This window comes from Toxorhynchites rutilus, chromosome 1 (genome assembly GCF_029784135.1).
Source record: "Toxorhynchites rutilus septentrionalis strain SRP chromosome 1, ASM2978413v1, whole genome shotgun sequence".
Classification (NCBI taxonomy): Eukaryota; Metazoa; Arthropoda; class Insecta; order Diptera; family Culicidae; genus Toxorhynchites; species Toxorhynchites rutilus.
The window spans coordinates 73,437,005-73,457,945 of NC_073744.1; the positions used below are offsets into that span (position 1 = coordinate 73,437,005).

At 40.1% G+C, this 20,941-nt stretch overlaps 2 protein-coding genes across 3 annotated transcripts in view; one reads left to right on the plus strand and one right to left on the minus strand.

Moving 5' to 3' along the window:
• LOC129765272 (golgin-45) overlaps positions 1-20,941 on the plus strand; it is an 89,346-nt gene that overhangs the window by 43,624 nt on the left and 24,781 nt on the right. The window lies entirely within an intron of this gene.
• On the minus strand, positions 18,336-19,993 carry LOC129765561 (farnesol dehydrogenase). Its single transcript, XM_055765997.1, has 4 exons — positions 19,619-19,993; positions 19,204-19,466; positions 19,006-19,143; positions 18,336-18,593 (listed from the first exon to the last, which is right to left on the minus strand). Exons 1-4 carry the CDS (start codon positions 19,914-19,916, stop codon positions 18,546-18,548), a joined length of 747 nt encoding a protein of 248 aa, XP_055621972.1. The 5' UTR covers positions 19,917-19,993; the 3' UTR covers positions 18,336-18,545.

Genomic DNA, 20,941 nt, shown 5'->3' on the forward strand with positions numbered 1-20,941 from the left:
AATGTGCTCTATTTTGGATTTTCAATTTGTCAATATGTTCCCGAAAGACGTAATCCTACGTCAAAATATGAATAAAGACAAGTTCAAACAGTTTTTTCGAAGTTCAACTTAGAAGTTATCTTAAAAAATCACAAAATCATTAAATTGAAATCTGTTTGCAGCATATGATGACTATGGCAGATGGTTTTCGAAAAAGATCAAATTTCAAAAATTTTAGTTTTCATATGCATTGCATACACATGCATACACATGGGATATGGGGGAGAATTCTGATACACGCAAAATGGACACTACATATTAGGCATTAATATACGGTAAAATCAAGAATACTATTATAGATGCTTTCATGTCAATTTAAAAAATTAACAAATTCGACTTGTTCATGTCGTACAACATACTGACCTGGCAAACATTAAATCGTATAACTAGCGTATATACATCATCATATAACCAATATTTTGGGTGGTATATGATGCGCTTAACTAGCATATACATGCAAAAGTGGAAGAGATATACATACTTGGCAAATGCTTGTGAATTAGTTTGGATAGATAAATTATTTATATTCGCATCTTATACGACAATTGTCATACAAAAAATACGATTTCTTACAGACAGAGAAAAAACAAGTGTCGGAAAATATTTGTGAGGTTATATAATTAAATTTATACCCTCACGAAACGCCATAGGAATAGAAACTATTCAATCGGTTTCTAGTTGAGAGGAATATAAGCACATGTTCTCACTGCAGCGGGGCGTCAACGTGGCGTGAGCGGGGCGTGTTCATTTCTCGCAACGATATTTTAATTCACTCACATTGCACCGTGCCAGCGGAGTGTCTTCGGCGTGTTTCATATAAATTGTCAATGTGTGTTTTTGAATGAAAGAATGAAAATTGGTTTATTTTTAAATATTCCAACGTATCCGGGACAAAAATCGGACGGTGAAAAACGTTAAAATTTAAAAATGCGCGAAAAATTAAAATTATGTCGCTACTACAAACAACCATATGCAAGAGAGAAGCGGAGAAGTACAAATATCGCCGGCGTGGAGTGTTTTCGTTTGCACGCCAGCCACACGCCAAAACTACGCTCACGACACGTCAGCCTGGTGTGAACACATCGGTAAGAACACACACGATTAATCGTAAGCATCACATGCCCCGCACAAGCCACGCTGACGCCCCGCTGCAGTGAAAACAAGACCTAAATGTTTCATATGAGTGATGGTAATGATGATTGAGAAAATTGCTCCGATGGGGTTCGAACTCCGGTAGTTGGATTGTCAAGCGGCAGCTACCTCGCACGGCTATCTGTAATATAATACTTGAGCAGATAAAACTCGTACATATGAATCGAAAGAGATGCTATCGGATACGTCATTCCTGGTTGCCGATTTCGCTTATTTTACTGTGTATTGGAAGCCATCCCAATAAAATAAAACAAATTCGTTAATCTGAAATAATAACTCACGAAATACATATGAACGATTTCAATTCTAAATAATTTTCGTTCATTCATTATTCTGAGAACAATTTGTTGTCTCAATCAGAACGTAGTTCTACATAATTGGATACTATTTGTAAACTAACTTGGCCACCTTGTAAAACAAAATAAACCAAGTTCAACGAGGGTCGTTAAAAAAATAAGTTTTAGTGCCTCAGAAATCGCGGAAAAATAGAGTTAGGACAAAAACAAAGGTGATTTTAGTAATCTACGATTTATTTTCTATTTTTCTACATAATCGCCATAACGTTCGAGGCATTTTTCATAGCGTGGCACGAGTTTTTATATTCCGAGTGTGAAGTGCGTAGCGTCCAACTTTTTGAAGTACGATGTAACTGCGTCACGAATTTTTCCAGTGTTATCGAATCGTTGACCGCCGAACGCCTGTTTCATAACCGGAAATAAGTAATAAGAGTAAGAAGGATGCTCGAACACAGTCCATTTGAATTTTTTCAATTTCTTTTGAGTTACGCGAGCAGAATAGGGCCGCGCATTATCGTGGATGAGGAACACTCCTTTCGTCAATAAACCTGGCCTTTTGTTTTTAATCGGTCCAAAACATCACAATAGTACGGTGATGAAACAGGCGTTCAGCGGTCAACGATTCGATACCACTGAAGAAATTCGTGACGCAGTTACATCGTACTTCAAAAAGTTGGACGCTACGCACTTCATGCATTTTTTGCCCTAACTTTATTTTTCCGCGATTTCTGAGGCACTGAAACACATTTTTTGAACGACCCTCGTATATTACCAGGTTAGTCAATATGACAAAACCACTCTTGAAACTCCAGTGTGTTTTGTTTTGAAAATAAAGTACAAATCTTAGTAACAGCTGAACACCACTGAACGTAATGAGAGAATGCAGAATTTCGCTGCTTCAGGTAAACAATTTATTTCGTACTGTTTTCATATACCGCTCCCCTATTCATCTTAGTGACCAAGCGACCGCACATTGTACGGTAGTTCCGTCTTGAAATTAACATCAACAATCTTTAAGTGTCAACTTCATAATATGATGTAATGTGTCCTCAATTGCGATCTAATATGATTTACCGTTGAATGGTATTCCACAGCATGTAACACGATTTTTCCCAGTACTACATTGATTCAAATTATATGTTTATGTGACTTTCGAACTGCATCTGCCTAATAAGCATATATGATATCGATTAATCCTATTTTATGATAGAGTATATCATAAAACCGATGCTTGTTATACCCAATTACGACTTAAATTGTTTTGAGAAATTAAATCAGGTTTTTCGAATTTTATACGATTTTAGATATACGCGTATCCTTTGATCGAGTTGAGTTATTAACCAAAGAAAAAGTTTATGAAGAGAGATCAATCAAGTCACTTCCACCCCTTTCATTCTGAGCCCCTCATGTAATTGTGATTCGATTGCACTTTTATACGACTTACAATATACAGTAGCACCCCGATAGTCCGCGAAAATGTCTGGCTAGCTCACCGCGAATAACGAAAATCGCGGATAACGCAATAAAGGACTAAAAATATGTTCCAAACACAATAAAAAAGATATTTCAGCATGAAAACTTTGTTTTATCAATACAGAAATCATTAAACTATCCATCTACAGCAGGGGTTCTCAAAGTGGTCGATATCGACATGAACGAAAATTGATTTTGGGGGTCAACCAGGTCTAAGAATTGACCCCCATTAATCAACACAAGTTCTTGTTTGAAACTTTCAAGATACAGTATAAGTTGTGTTACTTAATCCAACTTGATTTCTAGTGGAAAATATTATTGTTGTTCTTTTCAAAAACTCAATAAATAGACGAGCGCGCATAAGTTCGCATAAAATGAAAAATTTGGCAAGTTCATTTGGCCTTTGCGTTCTGAATTTGTTGGAACTTGAATATACTCATTTACTAATTTAATACAAGAGATTACTTTAGTAGAAATAGAAACCAGGTTCATCTCATAACACAGTTAAAAAAAATCATTAAGGTGCGATTTTTATATTTTTTTCAAAAATTTATTGCCTACTCTAGTATTTGTGAGTAATCAACATATTTACAATTAAATGAATATTTATATAATTATACATCTATCTATTTTGTTGAATTTTGATGAGAAAATAATGTTGCCATACTTCCATTTTTGTCTGGAATCTTCCAGATTTTGTTAAAGCATCCAGATATTCAGAATGTGCTTTGTCTAGTAAAGGCTTTCCGCATTTTGCCCAGATTTTTCCAGATTAAAAAAAAATCTGCAATCACATTTGACTTTATTCAGTTGGTTTAGAAAGCTAGTTTGTGCTAGTTTTATTGAAACAGTTATTCAAAATGGCATTACTGATTTCACCAAAGAGATTGGGAGGCCAGATTAAGCTGGCTTTCTCAGAGCACCGATAAACATGTTGGGATCTGCAAAGTATGTAGTAAAGACATAAAGTGTCTTGGAGGATTGAAGGATTTCTTGAAGCATGTTACGACTGAGAAGCACAAACCGATTGCTGTAATTACGAATGTTCTTGGAGATGGTCAACACGTGAAGCATATTATTCATCTGCGAAGCAATCCGTTCAGTTTGATTGCCGACGAATCGAAGGGTCTGTCGAAGAAATAGTCACTAGCCTTGAGGTAGCCGTACACTCTTTGTTCGGAGGTAAAATAATTGACACATTTTGACAGATAAAGTTTGGTTTAAAATTTGTACAAACACTATTTTTTCCACTCTTCAATTACCAACAGTGGCAAACAATATCAAACATCAAGCATGGAAAATATTCGACTGAAATATTTAAGGTAACCATTTACCATTTACCGATAGGTTCGAAGAACAAACCAAAAAAAATATATTTTATCTTTCAAAAGAATCAAATAGTTGGCTTCGGTAAAACAGTGTATGAGAACTCTTAAGGTACACTGTTTGTCCGGAGGTCAAATATTTGACACTTTTTGACAGAAAAAATTTAGTCAAAATTTAGTACAAATTTCATGTTTGACAAAAATATTTTACAACCATAATTACACCAATTTGTTTTTGTCAAAAATTTGACATAAAACTATTTGGCGAAATACAGCTATTTGGAATGAATGACAAACACGGTTATCACATAGTACACTGTTCGTCGAGTTGGATAATATTTTGTGTGCGTCCGCTGCCATTGACGCATTGTCGTCATGTCGCTGTCAAAATATGTTTAAATGAAAATGGTTACTGCAACTGAAGACGTCATATGGTGCTAGGGCAGTTGTCCTAGCCGCTGCACTTAGGATAATTGCAGAGGATCAGAAAAAAACGAAAGAGGTCCATAACCGCAGCATGTGAATGAACGAGTGGATCAAAAAGCGCGAAACGCGATTTCACTTGAACTGGCCCGAGATCTACGAAATGAGCATGCACAGATATGAAAGAACTTCTTTCGTATGGAGTTTGAAGATTTCGATTATCTTCTTTGGTTACACTCTTAATTGAAAAAGAGAATACGCAAATGCGGAAAGCGATGTGCATTGACATTAAGATTTTTGGCAACTGGAGACAGTTTCACGTCATGACAGTATCTTTTTGAAATCCCGAGAACAATTGTGTCCCATATTGTTCCCGAGGTACCGAAATGCTTTTTTCATAGCCATGAAGAATGAGTCTGTGAAAATATATTTATTTTGTTCTGAGCCCTCTATTTCTGTGTACTTTGTACTAATCATATATCCAAGAAATTTTTATTTTTATTATTTATATTAGTTTTATTCAAATTTAATTTATTACATTGCGTTCTTTCGAATAGAGATGATTATTATAAAAAAAAACTATCGCACACCTATGTACATATATACACATACACATACACATATCGACCCAGGTTTAATTGATAACGGCCGAACGCTTGTCACGGTTCTTCCGGCTGGTGATTGTGCGCATCTTGAAGGCAGCCGCATTCATGAACTTTTTTTTTCGTCTTGCCCATTTTGGTGTTGCCCTGGACGTCGTCCAATCGGATCCCCAGCAGCAGCACATCTCACAGAAAGCCGATCTCCGACAGATGCACGTTCATTCCGAAATCCAGCGCGTTCCGGAGACAGATTTACTTATAGTGGAGAGACTACATGCCCAGCAGCAGTTTTCTTGCCGAACTTGATGCAAATCTCCGGCAAGATGTTTTCCTCCAGATAGCGGTGGACGTCGCGAAAGGTCGCACGCTGCAACTTGCGGCAGATTAAGCGCGATACTTGTGGGCATCGGTGGCCAACTTCCTTGTGGCTTCGATCAAATCGGAGAGTTCCTCGCGAAGGAAGCTGATGGGGTTGAACACTAATGGGGCGGGATTTCTACAACGGGTTAATCACTGGGATTTCTTCGTGCAAATGGGGGACTCCAATCTCGATCGCTAGATGGACCGCAGATGGTTTCGACGGGGAACACTCGGGGAACACTCGGGGGACACTCGGGGGACACTCGGGGAACACCTCTATTACAGCAGTAGCGTTGAACAACGAACGATTCGTTGAACTATTTCGGGATATTCATAAAAAAACTCACGGAGTTTTTAACAAAACTTCAGTCCCTTTAATACGTCTTCCATTCTTGAAGGTTCGATACAAAGCAACAAACTGGGTGAAAAAACGTTGCTATAGGAGCGAAAAACATTGGGTTGCTAGTGTGCACAAATCGCAAGATTACTAGATGGCTAGATTGTTAAACTGCTAGGTTACTAGATTTCTACATTTCTGGAAAATTCTACTTCATATCTAACATTAACCGGCCACCTTGAAAATTCAATTTTCAATAACAACTTAAATCTACGTCCAAATTCAAAATTCTCCTGCTTTGGGTAAAGGACAAATCTTCGATACAGATCGCTTCAGTACACCTCCCGAAGTTTGAATAGTCACCACGCGGACGATGCCATCAGGTCCGGGATGGACTTCTAGGATACGCGCGAGGGGCCAGCGCGTCGGTGGAAGACTGTCGTCCTTCAGAATTACAACACTCCCAACTTCGAGGCTGCATAGTTTCGGGTTTGTTTTGTATTGTATCTGCAGTTCCTTTAGGTACTCTGACCTCCATCGGTGCCAAAACTGTTGGCTGTGGGCTTGAATCCGTTGGTAGTAGTTTAGTCGATTCATCGGTAGATGGCGGATATCTGGTTCGGGGAGTGACCTAATCATATTCCTGACCAGGAAATGAGCCGGAGTAAGCACAGTCAAATCGTTGGGATCATCGGACATAGGCATAAGAGGACGCGAGTTCATGCATCCCTCAATGCGGACGAGAATGGTAAGGAGTTCTTCGTACGAGAGCAAGGAATTGCCTAGTTGCCTGACGAGTTGCTTTTTGGCCACTTTAACCGCGGCCTCCCAGAGGCCGCCGAAGTTTGGGGATCGCGGTGGAATTAGATGCCATTGAATTCCGTCTTGGGCTAAATATTTACTGATTTTATCATTTTCCGGGCCTGTCTGAAGCCTAGAATACAGCTCATGCAGTACATTCTTGGCTCCGATAAAATTTGTTCCGTTATCGGAATATATATGATACGGTTTGTTTCTCCTATACATGAATCGATCCAAAGCCATTAGAAACGTGTTAGTGCTCAAGTCGCCTGCCAACTCGAGATGGACCGCTTTTGTGCTAAAGCACACAAATACACATACGTACACTTTTTGCGATGCTGCTCGTCGGTGCGAGGGCTTAAGATAGAGGGGCCCACAATAGTCCACTCCAGTGCAAGCGAACACCTCGTTGGCCGTAACACGATCATAGGGAAGTTGACCAACAGGTTGTTCAATCGGTTGAGGGTTTGTTCTATAGCAATTTAAACAGGTTCGAAGGACACTTCTTACAGCTCTCCGGCCATGCAATGGCCAGAATTCATCCCTGAGAACTGCGAGGGTTACGTTATTGCCACCATGGGCAAGCTTCTTATGGTGGTGCATAATTAGCAGTTTTGTGAACGGGTGAAAACCTGGGATGACCATTTGATGTTGAATGTTGTAGGATTCAGAAGATAGCTGTAGCCGGCCACCAACTCGAATCACACCTTCAGGATCCAGAAACGGACTGAGGAGCCGAAGTTTGGAATGTTTCGAAACTGGAAGTCCTTTGCGCAGAGCCTTTAACTCATCGGGGAATGATTCTGATTGCACTAGTTTCGTCAGATACAACTTAGTAACGTGTAGTTCCTTGACGAGAAGCACTCGGTCCGGGATTCGAATATTCTTTGAGCGTGTATTTTGGATGAATCGGAATGCCCATCCCACCACATTCAGCAACATATTGTATGATGAGAATCGCAGGAACAATTCGTGGGGAGCAGAAGTTTGGAGAGTCAGCACAGCTGCAGTACGTTGTTCCAATTCTTCCACTGGGAGCTCGGTGCGCGGGAGATTTTGAGTGGGCCACACTTCCTTGGGTCCGTGTAGCCAGCTTGGTCCGTGAAGCCATTTGTCACAGGTGACTAGTTCGTCAGCAGGGAAACCGCGGGACAACAAATCAGCGGGATTTTCGATCCCTGCAACGTGCAGCCAAGGGAATCCATGGGTTGTCGCTTGTATTTCGGAAATACGGTTGGCAACAAAAGTTTTCCAGGTCCGCGGTGGCGCCTTCATCCACTGCAGGACCACTGTTGAGTCTGACCAGAAGTACTTCCTAGAGGAAATCTGATCCAGAGCAGCAACTACTTTTTCAAACAAACGGGTAGCGAGGAGAGCTGCGCACAACTCGAGCCGGGGAATGCTGATTGGTTTCAATGGGGCTACCTTCGATTTGGAAGCCAGCAAACTCACTTTGACGTTGCCATGGGCGTCTTCGGATCGGATGTAAATACATGCTCCATATGCAGCTTTTGATGCGTTTGCAAATGTGTGGTATTCGGCGACTTGATAATTCCGAATGAATGCATTTCGATCAATCCGAAATTTTGAAAGAGTGGGAAGTTGTTGGCAGAATATTTTCCACTTACGGTGAAGATCTGGAGTAATTTCATCATCCCATTCTAAGGACAGAAGCCAGAGTTGTTGCATTAGGATCTTTGCTTGAACGATGACGGGGGACACGAGCCCAAGTGGATCGTACAGCTGGGCAATCGTTGACAACACTTCCCGTTTAGTTGGTACCGGATTTATTACGTTGACGGCAATATTAAAACGCAGTTTGTCGGTCTCTGGTTCCCAGCAGATGCCGAGAGTTTTAACTGTTTCCTCGGGATCGAACTTCATGGGAGATCGGGTGCCTTGGAGTTCTTCAGGAATTTCTGATAACACTTCGAGGGAATTGCTAACCCATTTTCGCAAACGAAATCCACCTCGCTTCAGTAGTTTCATCAAATCATTTTGCAGTTGAATAGCTCGTTCCACAGTGCTTTCGCCGGAAATTAAATCGTCCACGTACACGTCTTTTCTCACTACTCGGCTGGCCTCGGGAAAATGTGCACCTTCATCTTCTGCCAATTGCTGCAGAGTTCGGGTCGCCAAGAACGACGACGGAGCAAGACCGTACGTAACGGTGGAGAGTTCGTAAGCTTTGATGGGTTCAGTGCTGTCGAATCTCCAGAATATTCTCTGGAGTGGGCGATCGGTTGGATGTAGCAAAACCTGGCGGTACATTTTTTCAATGTCCCCCACTAGCGCAATTGGAAACTGTCGGAAACGCAGAACAATAGTGAGCAATTCGTCTTGAACGACTGGTCCGACAAGGAGGGCTTCGTTGAGAGAATGTCCGGAACTCATTTTCGTTGAGCCGTCAAATACGACACGAACTTTTGTCGTCGAACTGTCCTCTTTTACGACTGGATGGTGGGGAAGATAGCAAGCATCTGGGCGATCTACATCTTCATTAGGTACTTCCTTCATGTGCTTAAGAGCTATATATTCCTTGATGAAATCATGATACTGCGGTTTGAGATCTGGCTTTTTCTCTAGCATTCGTTCTAACCAACGGAATCGTTGAAGAGCTGTCAATTTTGAGCTTCCAAACATTTGTTTGAATTGAGGATGTCTGGGCATTCGTACGATGTATCTACCAGACTTTTCCCGAGAAACGGTTTCACGATAAAAATTCTCACAATTCTGCTCATCTACAGAATAGTTCGTTCCGCTTACCTCTTCAAGTTTCCAAAAACGTTCTAACAGATCTTCGATCGACGGGATTTGAGCCACATGACAAGTTACTGTTTCTCTTGAATCGCCGTGCTCCATTTGACCAGTTACGATCCAGCCAAAGACGGTTTCTACCAGCATGGGAAGATTATGGGTCAAATGGATTCGTCCATCACGCAAAAGAGTGTAAAAATGACCTGCGCCAATTATGAGGTCGATTCTTCGGGAAATATTAAATTCAGGATCGGCTAACAAAATTGATTTCGGGATTTTCCAATGGACAGCAGAATATGAAACTGCTGGGGTATGGCTGGTGACTTTTCGTAGGACGAGAAAATCCATTTGCTGCTTGAAATCGTTCACTCTGGATCGAAGCTCAGTAGTCACCTGGTGCTTAGCGCTCGTGAGGGTGCCATCTACACCCGAGATGGGGACGTTGACTGTTGTGCGTGTAAGATGCAACTGCTGACACAACCGTTCACTGATGGCATTTGGCTGCGAACCTGTGTCCAACAAAGCTCGAGCCAAGTGTTCTTGTCCATATGTATCTACGATTATTAGAACCACGGTAGAAAGAAGTACACTTATTTTGTTCCCTTCTACAGCTGCGTTGGATGTTACTATTTGAGTATTATTGTCGGCAGCCAGAGTCTCGGTGGTGGCAATGGCAGTTACTATGCGGGAGGGACCAGGCATGGGCTTGTTTCCCAACAAGATTGTCTCTGACTTAGGTTCCGGATGGGATTGAGTTTCGATATAGCCGGGGTGTATCATCGAGTGGTGCCGCTTAGTACAATGTTTGCACACAAACTTTGAGCGACAAGCACGAGCAAAATGGTCGCTACGAAAACAATTACCACATAACTTTTTGTCGTTTACGACCCTTAGACGATCTTGAACATTCATTTCGTTGAATATGGGACATTTCATTAGCAAATGCCTCTGCTTCTCACAGGCAGGGCACATCGGATAGACTTTGCTGTCAGTTTCACTCATAGCATTGGAACTGACACGGGTAACATTTTTCTTTTTGATTCCAGAATTCGGATTCTCGGTTTTTGATTGAGATGGATTGGGGCGGTTGATCATAATCGTCTCCAGTACTCGAGTCCTTTTCTGCAGGAACTCAACCATTTTTTCGTAGGCCGGATTTTCATCTGATGCGATTGATTCCTCCCATGCGCTGTGGGAGGCGTCATCTAATTTGTCTACCAGCAGCTCTATCAGAATGGAACTAAATTGTTCGACAGGTTCTCCTAATTGCTGCAGTACCTTGGTGTGCCGTTGAAAATCATCAAGAATGCGGTGGAGCGCCTCCACTGAATTATTCGAGATTTTTGGGTATTTCAGGAGCGCTCGTATGTGCTTCTTCCGTAATAGACGCTTATTGGAATAACGCTTGACAAGCGTGTCCCAAGCAACAGAGTAGTTCGCAGCCGTGATGGTGATTGATTGAATGAGATTCGCTGCTTCTCCCTTTAGAGCAGCGCGGAGATAGTGAAACTTCTGCACACTTGATATCTCCGTGGACGAGTGTATCATGGAAAGGAAAGTGTCATGGAAGGTGAGCCAACCATTAAAATCACCATCGAACTCAGGCAGCGTGATCGTCGGCAGTTTAACGTTCGACAGCGGGGTGGGAAATGGTAATCGAGGGGGCATAGCTTGAGTAGAGGTTGATGCCACAGGCGATTCATGAGTGGGGCGCTTCGCCAACAAACCAGCTTTCACTTGAAAATATTTTTCCTCGATATTGGCTCGCATTTCGACATTTTCTAGTGCAAAGTTTTCATCGTCCAGCTCTTCGTACTGTGATTGTACTGTTTCGAAAGACTCCATCAACTTATCGATACGCTCCAAACGTAGTGGAACTTCGTGGCCATGTTCATCAGGATCAAAATTCCGTAAAAATGTCTCCAAACGGGTAATCGAGTCAATAATGTTCTTCCGCTTCAGCTCCTTAGCTTTCATCCTTTTCTCGTTCTGGTTCGACATCTTGACGGTAGCTCCGAATACAAATGGACAGCTAAATCGGTCGAAAAAGACCCAGCAGTACCGAAAAATTGAGTAAATCTTATTGGAACGGTACTCACCTTGTACCTCTTCCAAAGAGGCCTTGTATGATTAATTCTATCAGCAACTAACGGGAAATAACAGGTTGAGATAACTGGACAATGGGCAGTTATACACGGGTAATGTGGGTGGCAGCATTAACGAATTTTTCCAATTTCGTTAGAAGTTCGGGCAACGGGGTTTATCTCTGTTAATCTTCTTGATATCGTGCGGATACCGGATGCTCTGGGTAGTGTCGGTTTTCAGGTTATGTGACCGTACGTCTTCTTGTTTGCGGGGCGAATTGTGTGACCTTTATCCTGGTCACGGCACCAAAATGATGGGGTTGAACACTAATGGGGCGGGATTTCTACAACGGGTTAATCACTGGGATTTCTTCGTGCAAATGGGGGACTCCAATCTCGATCGCTAGATGGACCGCAGATGGTTTCGACGGGGAACACTCGGGGAACACTCGGGGGACACTCGGGGGACACTCGGGGAACACCTCTATTAAAGCAGTAGCGTTGAACAACGAACGATTCGTTGAACTATTTCGGGATATTCATAAAAAAACTCACGGAGTTTTTAACAAAACTTCAGTCCCTTTAATACGTCTTCCATTCTTGAAGGTTCGATACAAAGCAACAAACTGGGTGAAAAAACGTTGCTATAGGAGCGAAAAACATTGGGTTGCTAGGGTGCACAAATCGCAAGATTACTAGATGGCTAGATTGTTAAACTGCTAGGTTACTAGATTTCTACATTTCTGGAAAATTCTACTTCATATCTAACAGAAGCCGTCATCGTGAAAGCTGCTACTATCCATGATGAGTGCGGTGGTTTCCCCGGCAGTCATTCTTACGTCAAACTGGGAACTCTGTAGTAATCCCCCGAGCGAACTAGCGTGAGCAGTAGGACCCGAGCGCTGAGAGCGTAACTGTGAACGGCAGCGGCATTGGAACCGCTCGAACGTCTCTTTTGCAATACCTGATGGATAAGATTCCCTCGAAGCTCTTCACCAGGTACAGCAAGTCTCCAATATCATACGAACCATGGAAATTGAGCAAACCCAAAACCATACAGCACTTGGTTCGCACATCCTGCTAGACGGCGGTATCGTGTGCGACCGCTAATAGAACCGGCTTCAGCACCTTGATCAGCTCGTTAATATCGTTGACTTCCTCGAGCTGGATCACCAACATGATGCGTGCAGTCCACGCTTGTTCGGTTCCCTTGCCCTTCTTAATGGACTTCTCGATCGCATCCACTAACGAGAAGTTAATCTTGAATAAGATAATAAACTTATAGAGAAAATTACGAACATACCTTCCTGCCATATTGCGAAATATAGAACTAATGTTCACTATCGAGCATGAATGCCAGATATACAGAATAAAATGTGCTGCACCAATTTTAAATACTTCTTAGGCCTAACATTCATTGATTAATTTCAATGGGGTAGATGGAATTAGAGGAATTACAATCTCAGCTGAGTAATTCAGGTAGAAAATACACGATACACAGATTATCACAGATTTTTCAACAATAAGTTAAAATAAAAAGATCTGGCATCGCTTTAGGCAGTTTTATTTGCCACTTACCACTTTGTTTGCCATTTTTCAATTATCAACATTGGCAAACAATGCCAAACATCAAAAATACCAAAAATTTGATTGAAATATTTAACGTACGTCAGTACATTGTTTGACAAATTGGTCTAAAAAAGTTTAAGCAAAGAAGTACTAAATATTTGCTCGTCGTGTTTTGTGTCGAAAATATTTGATCAGTACACGTTGACCAAATTTTATCTGTCAAAAAGAGTCAAATATTTGGCTTCGGTCAAACAGTGTATGAGCACCCTTAAGCCAGCGCTACACGATGCTACGAACACCCTCGAATGTTGGACGCTCGATGATTCGACGCATCGTGTAGTCGACTGACGAGCTATGAACCTCCAATGTCGAGTGTCGAATATTCGCGTTGGAAGGTAATCCGTTCGTTGTGGATAACCTTCCAACGCGAGTGGCACGAGTCAAAGGATTTTTGTCATTCGTTGTCATTCGACACACCGCTACACGCTTCGTCCGAATATATCTTTGACAGATTGGTTTGTTTACAAGTTTTAGATGAGGGAACTATGAAATTGATTCATAAAATTCAAAATATTCGGCAAAATATTGCAGTTTAATAATATTGATTTCAAGCATTTTTAATTTACAGCCCGATATCAGTACAATCGCTACGGCAGCAATTTCAATACTCGCATCGTCATCAAGTTTCCTAACGTTTTTGATGGTAAATAAAATCAATGAACGTTCGATCCAAATACTCGCCGATTGTTTGAACCGATTGCATTGAATCGAACATTCACTTCACCGTGTAGCAGCACATTCGTCACAACATTTGTCGATTCATCGAGTCAAATGTTTGAGTCCAACATTCGAGTAAAACGTTGGACGAATCGTGTAGCGCCCGCATTAGTAGCCAGAACTAACTATTGGAAAGATGGTATTCTGTTCGTGAATGATTGCATACCAAACTTATTTGATTGGCTATGAGGCTGATGGAGCAAAGACCATGACTTCACCAGGTAACTCACTTGGCGCTTCGCTTAAAAGAGATTGTCCATCGTCTTTCATTATGAAGTGTATTTGTTATAGTTCTGCCTTATGCTCGTCGTATGCTTGTAAGCATATTCCAGATGAAATTGAGCATACTAATAACTGTCTTAGCTCAGGCTCGGTGTGATAAGATTCAGGAAATTCTTGAATCTAATTGCTGCATCCTTGCGCGACTAGATGGCTTTCACTGGAAGCAGTGATTCGAAGAGTGCTTGCCAGATATAAACCACTCCGAATCTACTTTGGATTTGTAAAACATGTTAATCATATTTTTTATTATATTTTTTTCACAAATGAGTTTATGTAAACACTAAAAGATCTGAATAAAGTTGCGTTTGATCAACAAAATTACGAGAGCTTGGAGAGCTAACCATGCTGGACCAGTCCAATGCCATCTGAAGAAAACATTAAACCATTCTACCGCTTACTAAAAATTTTCCTAATCTGGTTCCCAGAGAAATGATTCAGCCAATTTATGAAGAAATCAGAAAGCTGCGAATTTTTCAGACTATTCTCCGGGTGACCGAAACAATGTAGTTATGTTGTGGGGTAGAGTTCTAGCCACAACTATCCGTGGTGGTGAAGAAATTGGTTTGGTGCACATGTCTGCAGCCATCAAGTTTAAGTATAATGCGTCGATATATGATAAGAAGAAATAACTGTTTAACCATGTTTTACACATCAGACGTAAAAATGTTATAGAAAGTTCAAACTTTTGCAGTTCTAGTTCTGAGAAGAACCCTTGTGGACAGACTCAATCCAAACTCCTTCTTCACCTGCCTTGAGAAAGACACTTCATTGTAATCGCTCGTCTACAAACCGTGCCCGCTTCCACAAATACCAATCGACGCCCTCGTGAAAATGTTCAATAAATTTCTCAATTAAAAAGAAAAAATGTGGACAAAAATTTAGCAGAATCCAGACTTTTGATTTTCCAACACCCAGATTTCTGTATAATACACCTGGCAACCCTGGTTTAAACCCATATAAGGCCATGGAAACTAGGCAAAGAATCGACTCGAATTTCAGATAACATAATCCTTACATGAGGAAGAACACATTATCTTAGATAAAAAATAAACTTTTTAAACAGTTGAAAAAATTTGTGGCAATATAGTTACCATTGCCCGTTAACCCCAAAAACACTGCCTGTCGCTGCCTTTAGTTGTACAAAAATTGAAACAATATCTCTAGTGCAGCGAAAAGATTCTTTTTTATATAAAATTTCAAAGAAAAAATATAAAATTTGAATTTTTCATCAAATACATCAAAATTACCAACTTGTTGCATGTTCTACGAATTAAAACAGAATACTTTTAGAAGTCTTTGGTTAAACAAATTATTGAAATAATATTCCAAGTGTGCAAAAAAAATATTTCTGTGGGTGGCAATATAGTTGTTACAGCCTTATATCAGATTAACCAAAAGCAAAGTCTTTAAATTAGTAAGATTTGTTTTATCAATAAGACAGAAACGAGAAATAGATTTTTATTTGAAAAATTTGACTAAAGGGGTCTGAGGTATCACTTAATTCTGGAAAAGGGGTCTAATGCCCAAAATAGTTTGAGAACCCCTGATCTACAGGGTCGTGTACACCAGTGGTAGGACAATGTGAAGGTCATGACCAAAACAAAAATGCATGAGCCTGTCACTCACTGACAAATTCCGGGAAGGCCTAAGGGTTTGTTATGAAACTCGCTGTCGCGCATAACCCGCACCGCGGATCATCCGCTCGTGGATAATCGGGGCTCCACTGTACCAAGTTATACCATTTTACTGTTTGCTGTTTATTTTACCTGCAGCGAAGTGTAAAAAAATAGTCGATTTTCACTGCTGTTACCCTAGGGTTGAAGAAACATGAGGTGAGTTGGAATGCTCAGAGCTACACGGAAAAAATAATTTTCAGTTTAGTTTCCAAAACCACTACAGTTGATTATCACTATTTAATTACCTGGCGTGCAATTCTGAAGATTTTAAATCAGTGTTTTCGGACCAATTGAGCCAGCGCGCAAATTGTTTTTTTTTATTTCACGAACGAGTAAAAGTAAACAAACCCACGGATTGTGTTAAAGCATTCCAATATTTTGGTTATGGCAGTCATAAGGAGGATTAACAGCTACTATATACTGAAAAAATATATCACGTAATTCCATCATTCCTAGTAAAAGTTATGGGTTCCGTTTCAACTTGCCACGGTGTATCTTAATTTTTTGTTAGCGCAGAATTCCAAATCTGCCAAAAACAGCAAATTTTAACCCGACCCTCTCCAAACTACCTAAAATCATAATTTTCTTTACCATATGACAAATTTCAATTACGACTAATTTTTAGAAAGGGCGTATTCAAAATCATTGATCACTCTTTAAAAAAATCGTAACTCAAAATCCGGATGTCTGATCAAAATAAGATGTTTGACATAAAAGTTTCAAATATTAAATTCAATTTTCGAGTTAGATTTTTTAACTGAGCATTTCAAATGTTATTTTTACTAGATAGTTCTTTGATTTACCAAAAACTTTGTCGAACATCATATTCCAATCAGACATCTGGATTTTAAGTCACTGTTTTTTTTTAAAGAATTACCAATGATTCTGAATACGATTTTTCAAAAAATTTAAATTGGTCATATGATAATCAAAATTTTGATTTTAGGTAGTTCCTATCAAAATTTCCAAATTTAAAAAAAATCGAGGAGGGTCGGGTCAGCGGCCGGCTGATTTGATGTGGAATTGCTCAAGCGTGTTTTGATGTTTCAACAATTTATAAAATTGATCGAATGTGATAAAATAGAACGAATAAAATGATTTGAATGAAAGTGTGTTTGATGTTTAGGCTCCCGGATATTACGGTACGCATTGTCATTTGATGAACAAACGTAAAATGTTCGTGACTCTTGGGTTTTATTGGGGAGAAAAACCCACTGAACGGCTCATGTACTGTTATCAAAAAATGCACCTACAAAAAAGGTCGCCAGCGTGCAAAACTCAACTCCGATCACTACGCATAATACCACATTTTCATTAGAAACAATCATGTTTTTATTCGGTTTTCACATGTTTTTGAAAAGTCTGTGGATGTCTTCATATATTTTAAAATGTCTTCACAATATTGAATGACTCTACAAAAAGTCAAATGTCTTCAAAATAATGACATATATTCGAATCTGGCATCTTTGGTTCTGATGCAAAAAACGACGCCGCTTTTATAAAGCTTTAAGTAATGATACTGAAATTTATTGGAAATGTTTATTATTGATGTACTACAAGGAAACAAATTATTAGAAATTTCAGGCATCTGTACATGGTGGAGGGTGCTGACTCAAAATCCTTCTGAAGTGTTAGAGTATCATATTTAATGAACAATCCTTCCACGTATATGGTGGTATCTCAACTATGACAGAGTTCTTGAACTTTTCTTGTTTGCACGAGAGTGAACCTCAAGCGCTTCCAAATCGAGCCTGATTCTGGTGGCAGCACCTCTCCGTTGAAACCTATATGAGCACCCATAGGAATCCAAACTTTACCTATCTTGTTCTCTATGAATTAGATATCAGTTTGGATGAAAGTATATGAAAGCTTGATAGAACGCAACAGAAGATGTAGATCCGAAGCATAGCAAAACAATCCTGGTTGATGTAAGCTACTGATATTGAGGCTCACTGAACTGAAACCAGAAACTCACCAAACAATGAAATCCCGTAAACATCAAACAAAAACGAATGACGTTTTCAGCGAACTTTACCCTGTCATATTCTATATTCTATATGAATTTACTTCACTGGATTCAGTATGACCTGGCTCTAGAAAAGCTGATTGTATCCAATTATAACTTAACTAGTCAATCAGTTTAAATAGGAACCCGACCGCTTACGCTTCGTTCCTGTCCCAATCGTTGAGAAATTAGCTAATTCAATCTAAAACCAGCTTCGCGTTGTAATATATTATGGTTTACACGTGTATGCGCTCACAGATTCATATCTCACTCGGTATATGTTGGCAAATATGAGACAACGAGAACCCACAAGAAGCTCTCCAACGCCCCTACCCAATAGGATTTTCGGTCAATTGAAATGATTCATTTTCACTGACTGAGGTCACGTAATAATCGAATCGGGTTCAGTTTTAATTATATATGAACATCTCTTTACTTTCTTCCAATATCCGTCGATGAGCAGAGAACGTTACTCAATTTTATTGGTTGTAATTAATGAAATTGTTGTACCCTTGTGCTTGGTTTCATTGTTGTTTTGCCGTTAGGGTTTATGAGATTCACGTTGCAGCTTCTATCAGAATTGATTCTCATTCGGGGACCGGAATAACTCCTGGCATAACAATCAGCTCTTCGATCTGCAAGCAGAATGAATGTATTTTTGAGTGGATTGAAAAACAAACACATATCGGAAATAGGAAATATAGGAATTCAATTAAATGGGTTCGTTGGCATCTGGCAATGTCTTGTTTGATATGCACAGCAGTAACTAAAATTACAAAGAAGTTACTGAAACGAGTATCTCAAATGCTCATAGCGGAAGTTAGCCTTCATACAAATTAAAACTAACATGTCCATCCACCTGTAATTATAGTTGAATAATGTCAAGTGGCTGTAACAAAATACGTGCACAGCACTTGAAACTCGTTGTAATTCAATCGGACAACCTCGTTGTGCGGTTGAATGATGATTAAAAAAGACACCTTTCTCAGCATAGCTGTCGGTTGCATAATGTCGCGCTTGATTAGTTTAACATCCCTTTTTACTCACATGTACTTCCGTCGGTGCCTTCAAACTGTACAGAACATTAGCCGTTATATCGTTGACCTTCAGTTTTGGGAGTCGTTGCGCCAGGGCGGAATCAAATACCTTTATCATGTCCGTTTGGACCATTCCAGGATGTATGCTCTATAAAATAATGCAACATGCAATCGATTGGCTGTTCTATCCCCTACCATAAATACTTACAGTCAATTTGATGGGAAGTTTGAAAAACATTAGTTCTTTTCGAACAACTTCGGCCAGACCGGTCAGAGCATATTTCGAAGCTGGGTATACTCCAAACATTGGGACTGCAATATCTGGAATTCGTTTTCCGAGTATACTGTTGATTATGAAAATATGTCCTGGGACGGATCGATCCTTCATATCCTTCACGGCTTCACGGATGCAGATGCAAGCGGCAACTACGTTGACGTTGAATGTTTCTCGGAAATCAGAGGAATCGCTTTCTGAAAGTTTTATCGAAAAAAATCAGAAACCTCCCTGAAATTACATATTTTTTTTGACAACAATAACTGTTATAACATATGTTGCTACAATACGACCAACACGATTCAATTCTTCTAACTCTTCGAACACATCTGGTTTTTTTGACACTTACGTGTTATAAAGTTACACCGAAAAACCCCTGCATTGCAAATCAGAACGTCGACTCCGCCCAAATCCTTACGAATCCAATCGAATGTTTCCATTAATTCTGCCTCGATCCCAACGTCACATCTTTTGGCATATATCCGTCCACTTCCGGTGACTTGACTCGCTAGGGCATCAACCAATTCCGCTCGTCTCGCTATTCCCACTACTAACATACCTGCGTTTGCCAAGGCTAGGGCGATATCCTGACCGATGCCTGAACTGGCGCCAGTTACCAGAGCAACTTTACCAGACCACTTTTCCATGTGTGTCGTCTACTGTCCGCTTTATTCTAAATTGCTGATCTGTTTATGGATTCAGTGCTGAATTTGAACTGAATCAACTGTAGGAAGTCATAGGAAATATATAATAAGTTTCGTTTGCTCATGGGTTCACGTTGTTGCCTGTCTGCTGTTGTGTGGTGTTGAGTTACACTTAGCATTGGAGAGTGCAATCGGTGCGTGGTATAGATGCATGTTTTCAATGTGACGCCGTCTTTTCCAAATATCGTAATGCAGTTGAGATTGTTTTCCACTTCGTGGTATATTTTTTCCATCGATTTCTCACTTTTTCAGACATTCAATCACGAATTACTTCACGTAATCAGAATATGGGACTCATCTTCCAAACTGCGAGGCGTGAATGATAATGGCTATTCAGGTGGAATCAATGCACTTTTAGTATAAAAATTATGAATGAAAATTAACTTTTCCGTATCAAATGTGTATTCTATTTAAAAGAGTAATATATTTTTCTGCAAACATTATCGGAATTTGGAACCTAAGAACCTATGAAATCAATAATCTAAACTTCTATAAAGGGTGTTCCATATCAAATTGCATCACGGAAAAAACGCTGTAGAAAATTATCGATAAAATTAGTTCTTTCGATAGTAAGTGTCTTGACCAGAAACAAGACCAGAAGAATTCCATTGATTTTCAGCAACGAAATTTTATCCGAACAATCCTATATTAATACTATTTGAACAGAAGAATTGATTCAAAAATCCGATTTCTAGGTTTAGATGGTAAATTAAGGGTGTCCCACATCAAATTGCATCACGAAAAACGCTGTAAAAATTATCTGGTTGTGCGTTGTCCCGAAAAGCAACGTCGCGAATCGATTCTGTGCAAGCACCTGGATAATCCTCAACTTTCTCATCGGGACATCGGAAAACAATTCGGAATCGTGCAGTCAACGGCGAGTTGTGCGATTAAACGTTACTACGAAACTCTGAGCAACGAGCGGATGGAGAAATGCGGTCAAAATGGATGTTCTATTAGTGATCAGG

What these genes read in the sequence shown, in the direction of transcription:
- LOC129765561 (XM_055765997.1), bottom strand. Translation starts at nt 19,916, where the DNA reads ATGGAAAAGTGGTCTGGTAAAGTTGCTCTGGTAACTGGCGCCAGTTCA. An exon ending in AACTTCCCATCAAATTGACT is followed by an intron (nt 19,144 to 19,203) that starts GTAAGTATTTAT and finishes ATTATTTTATAG; the next exon opens with AGCATACATCCTGGAATGGT. An exon ending in AGGCACCGACGGAAGTACAT is followed by an intron (nt 18,594 to 19,005) that starts GTGAGTAAAAAG and finishes TTCTGCTTGCAG; the next exon opens with ATCGAAGAGCTGATTGTTAT.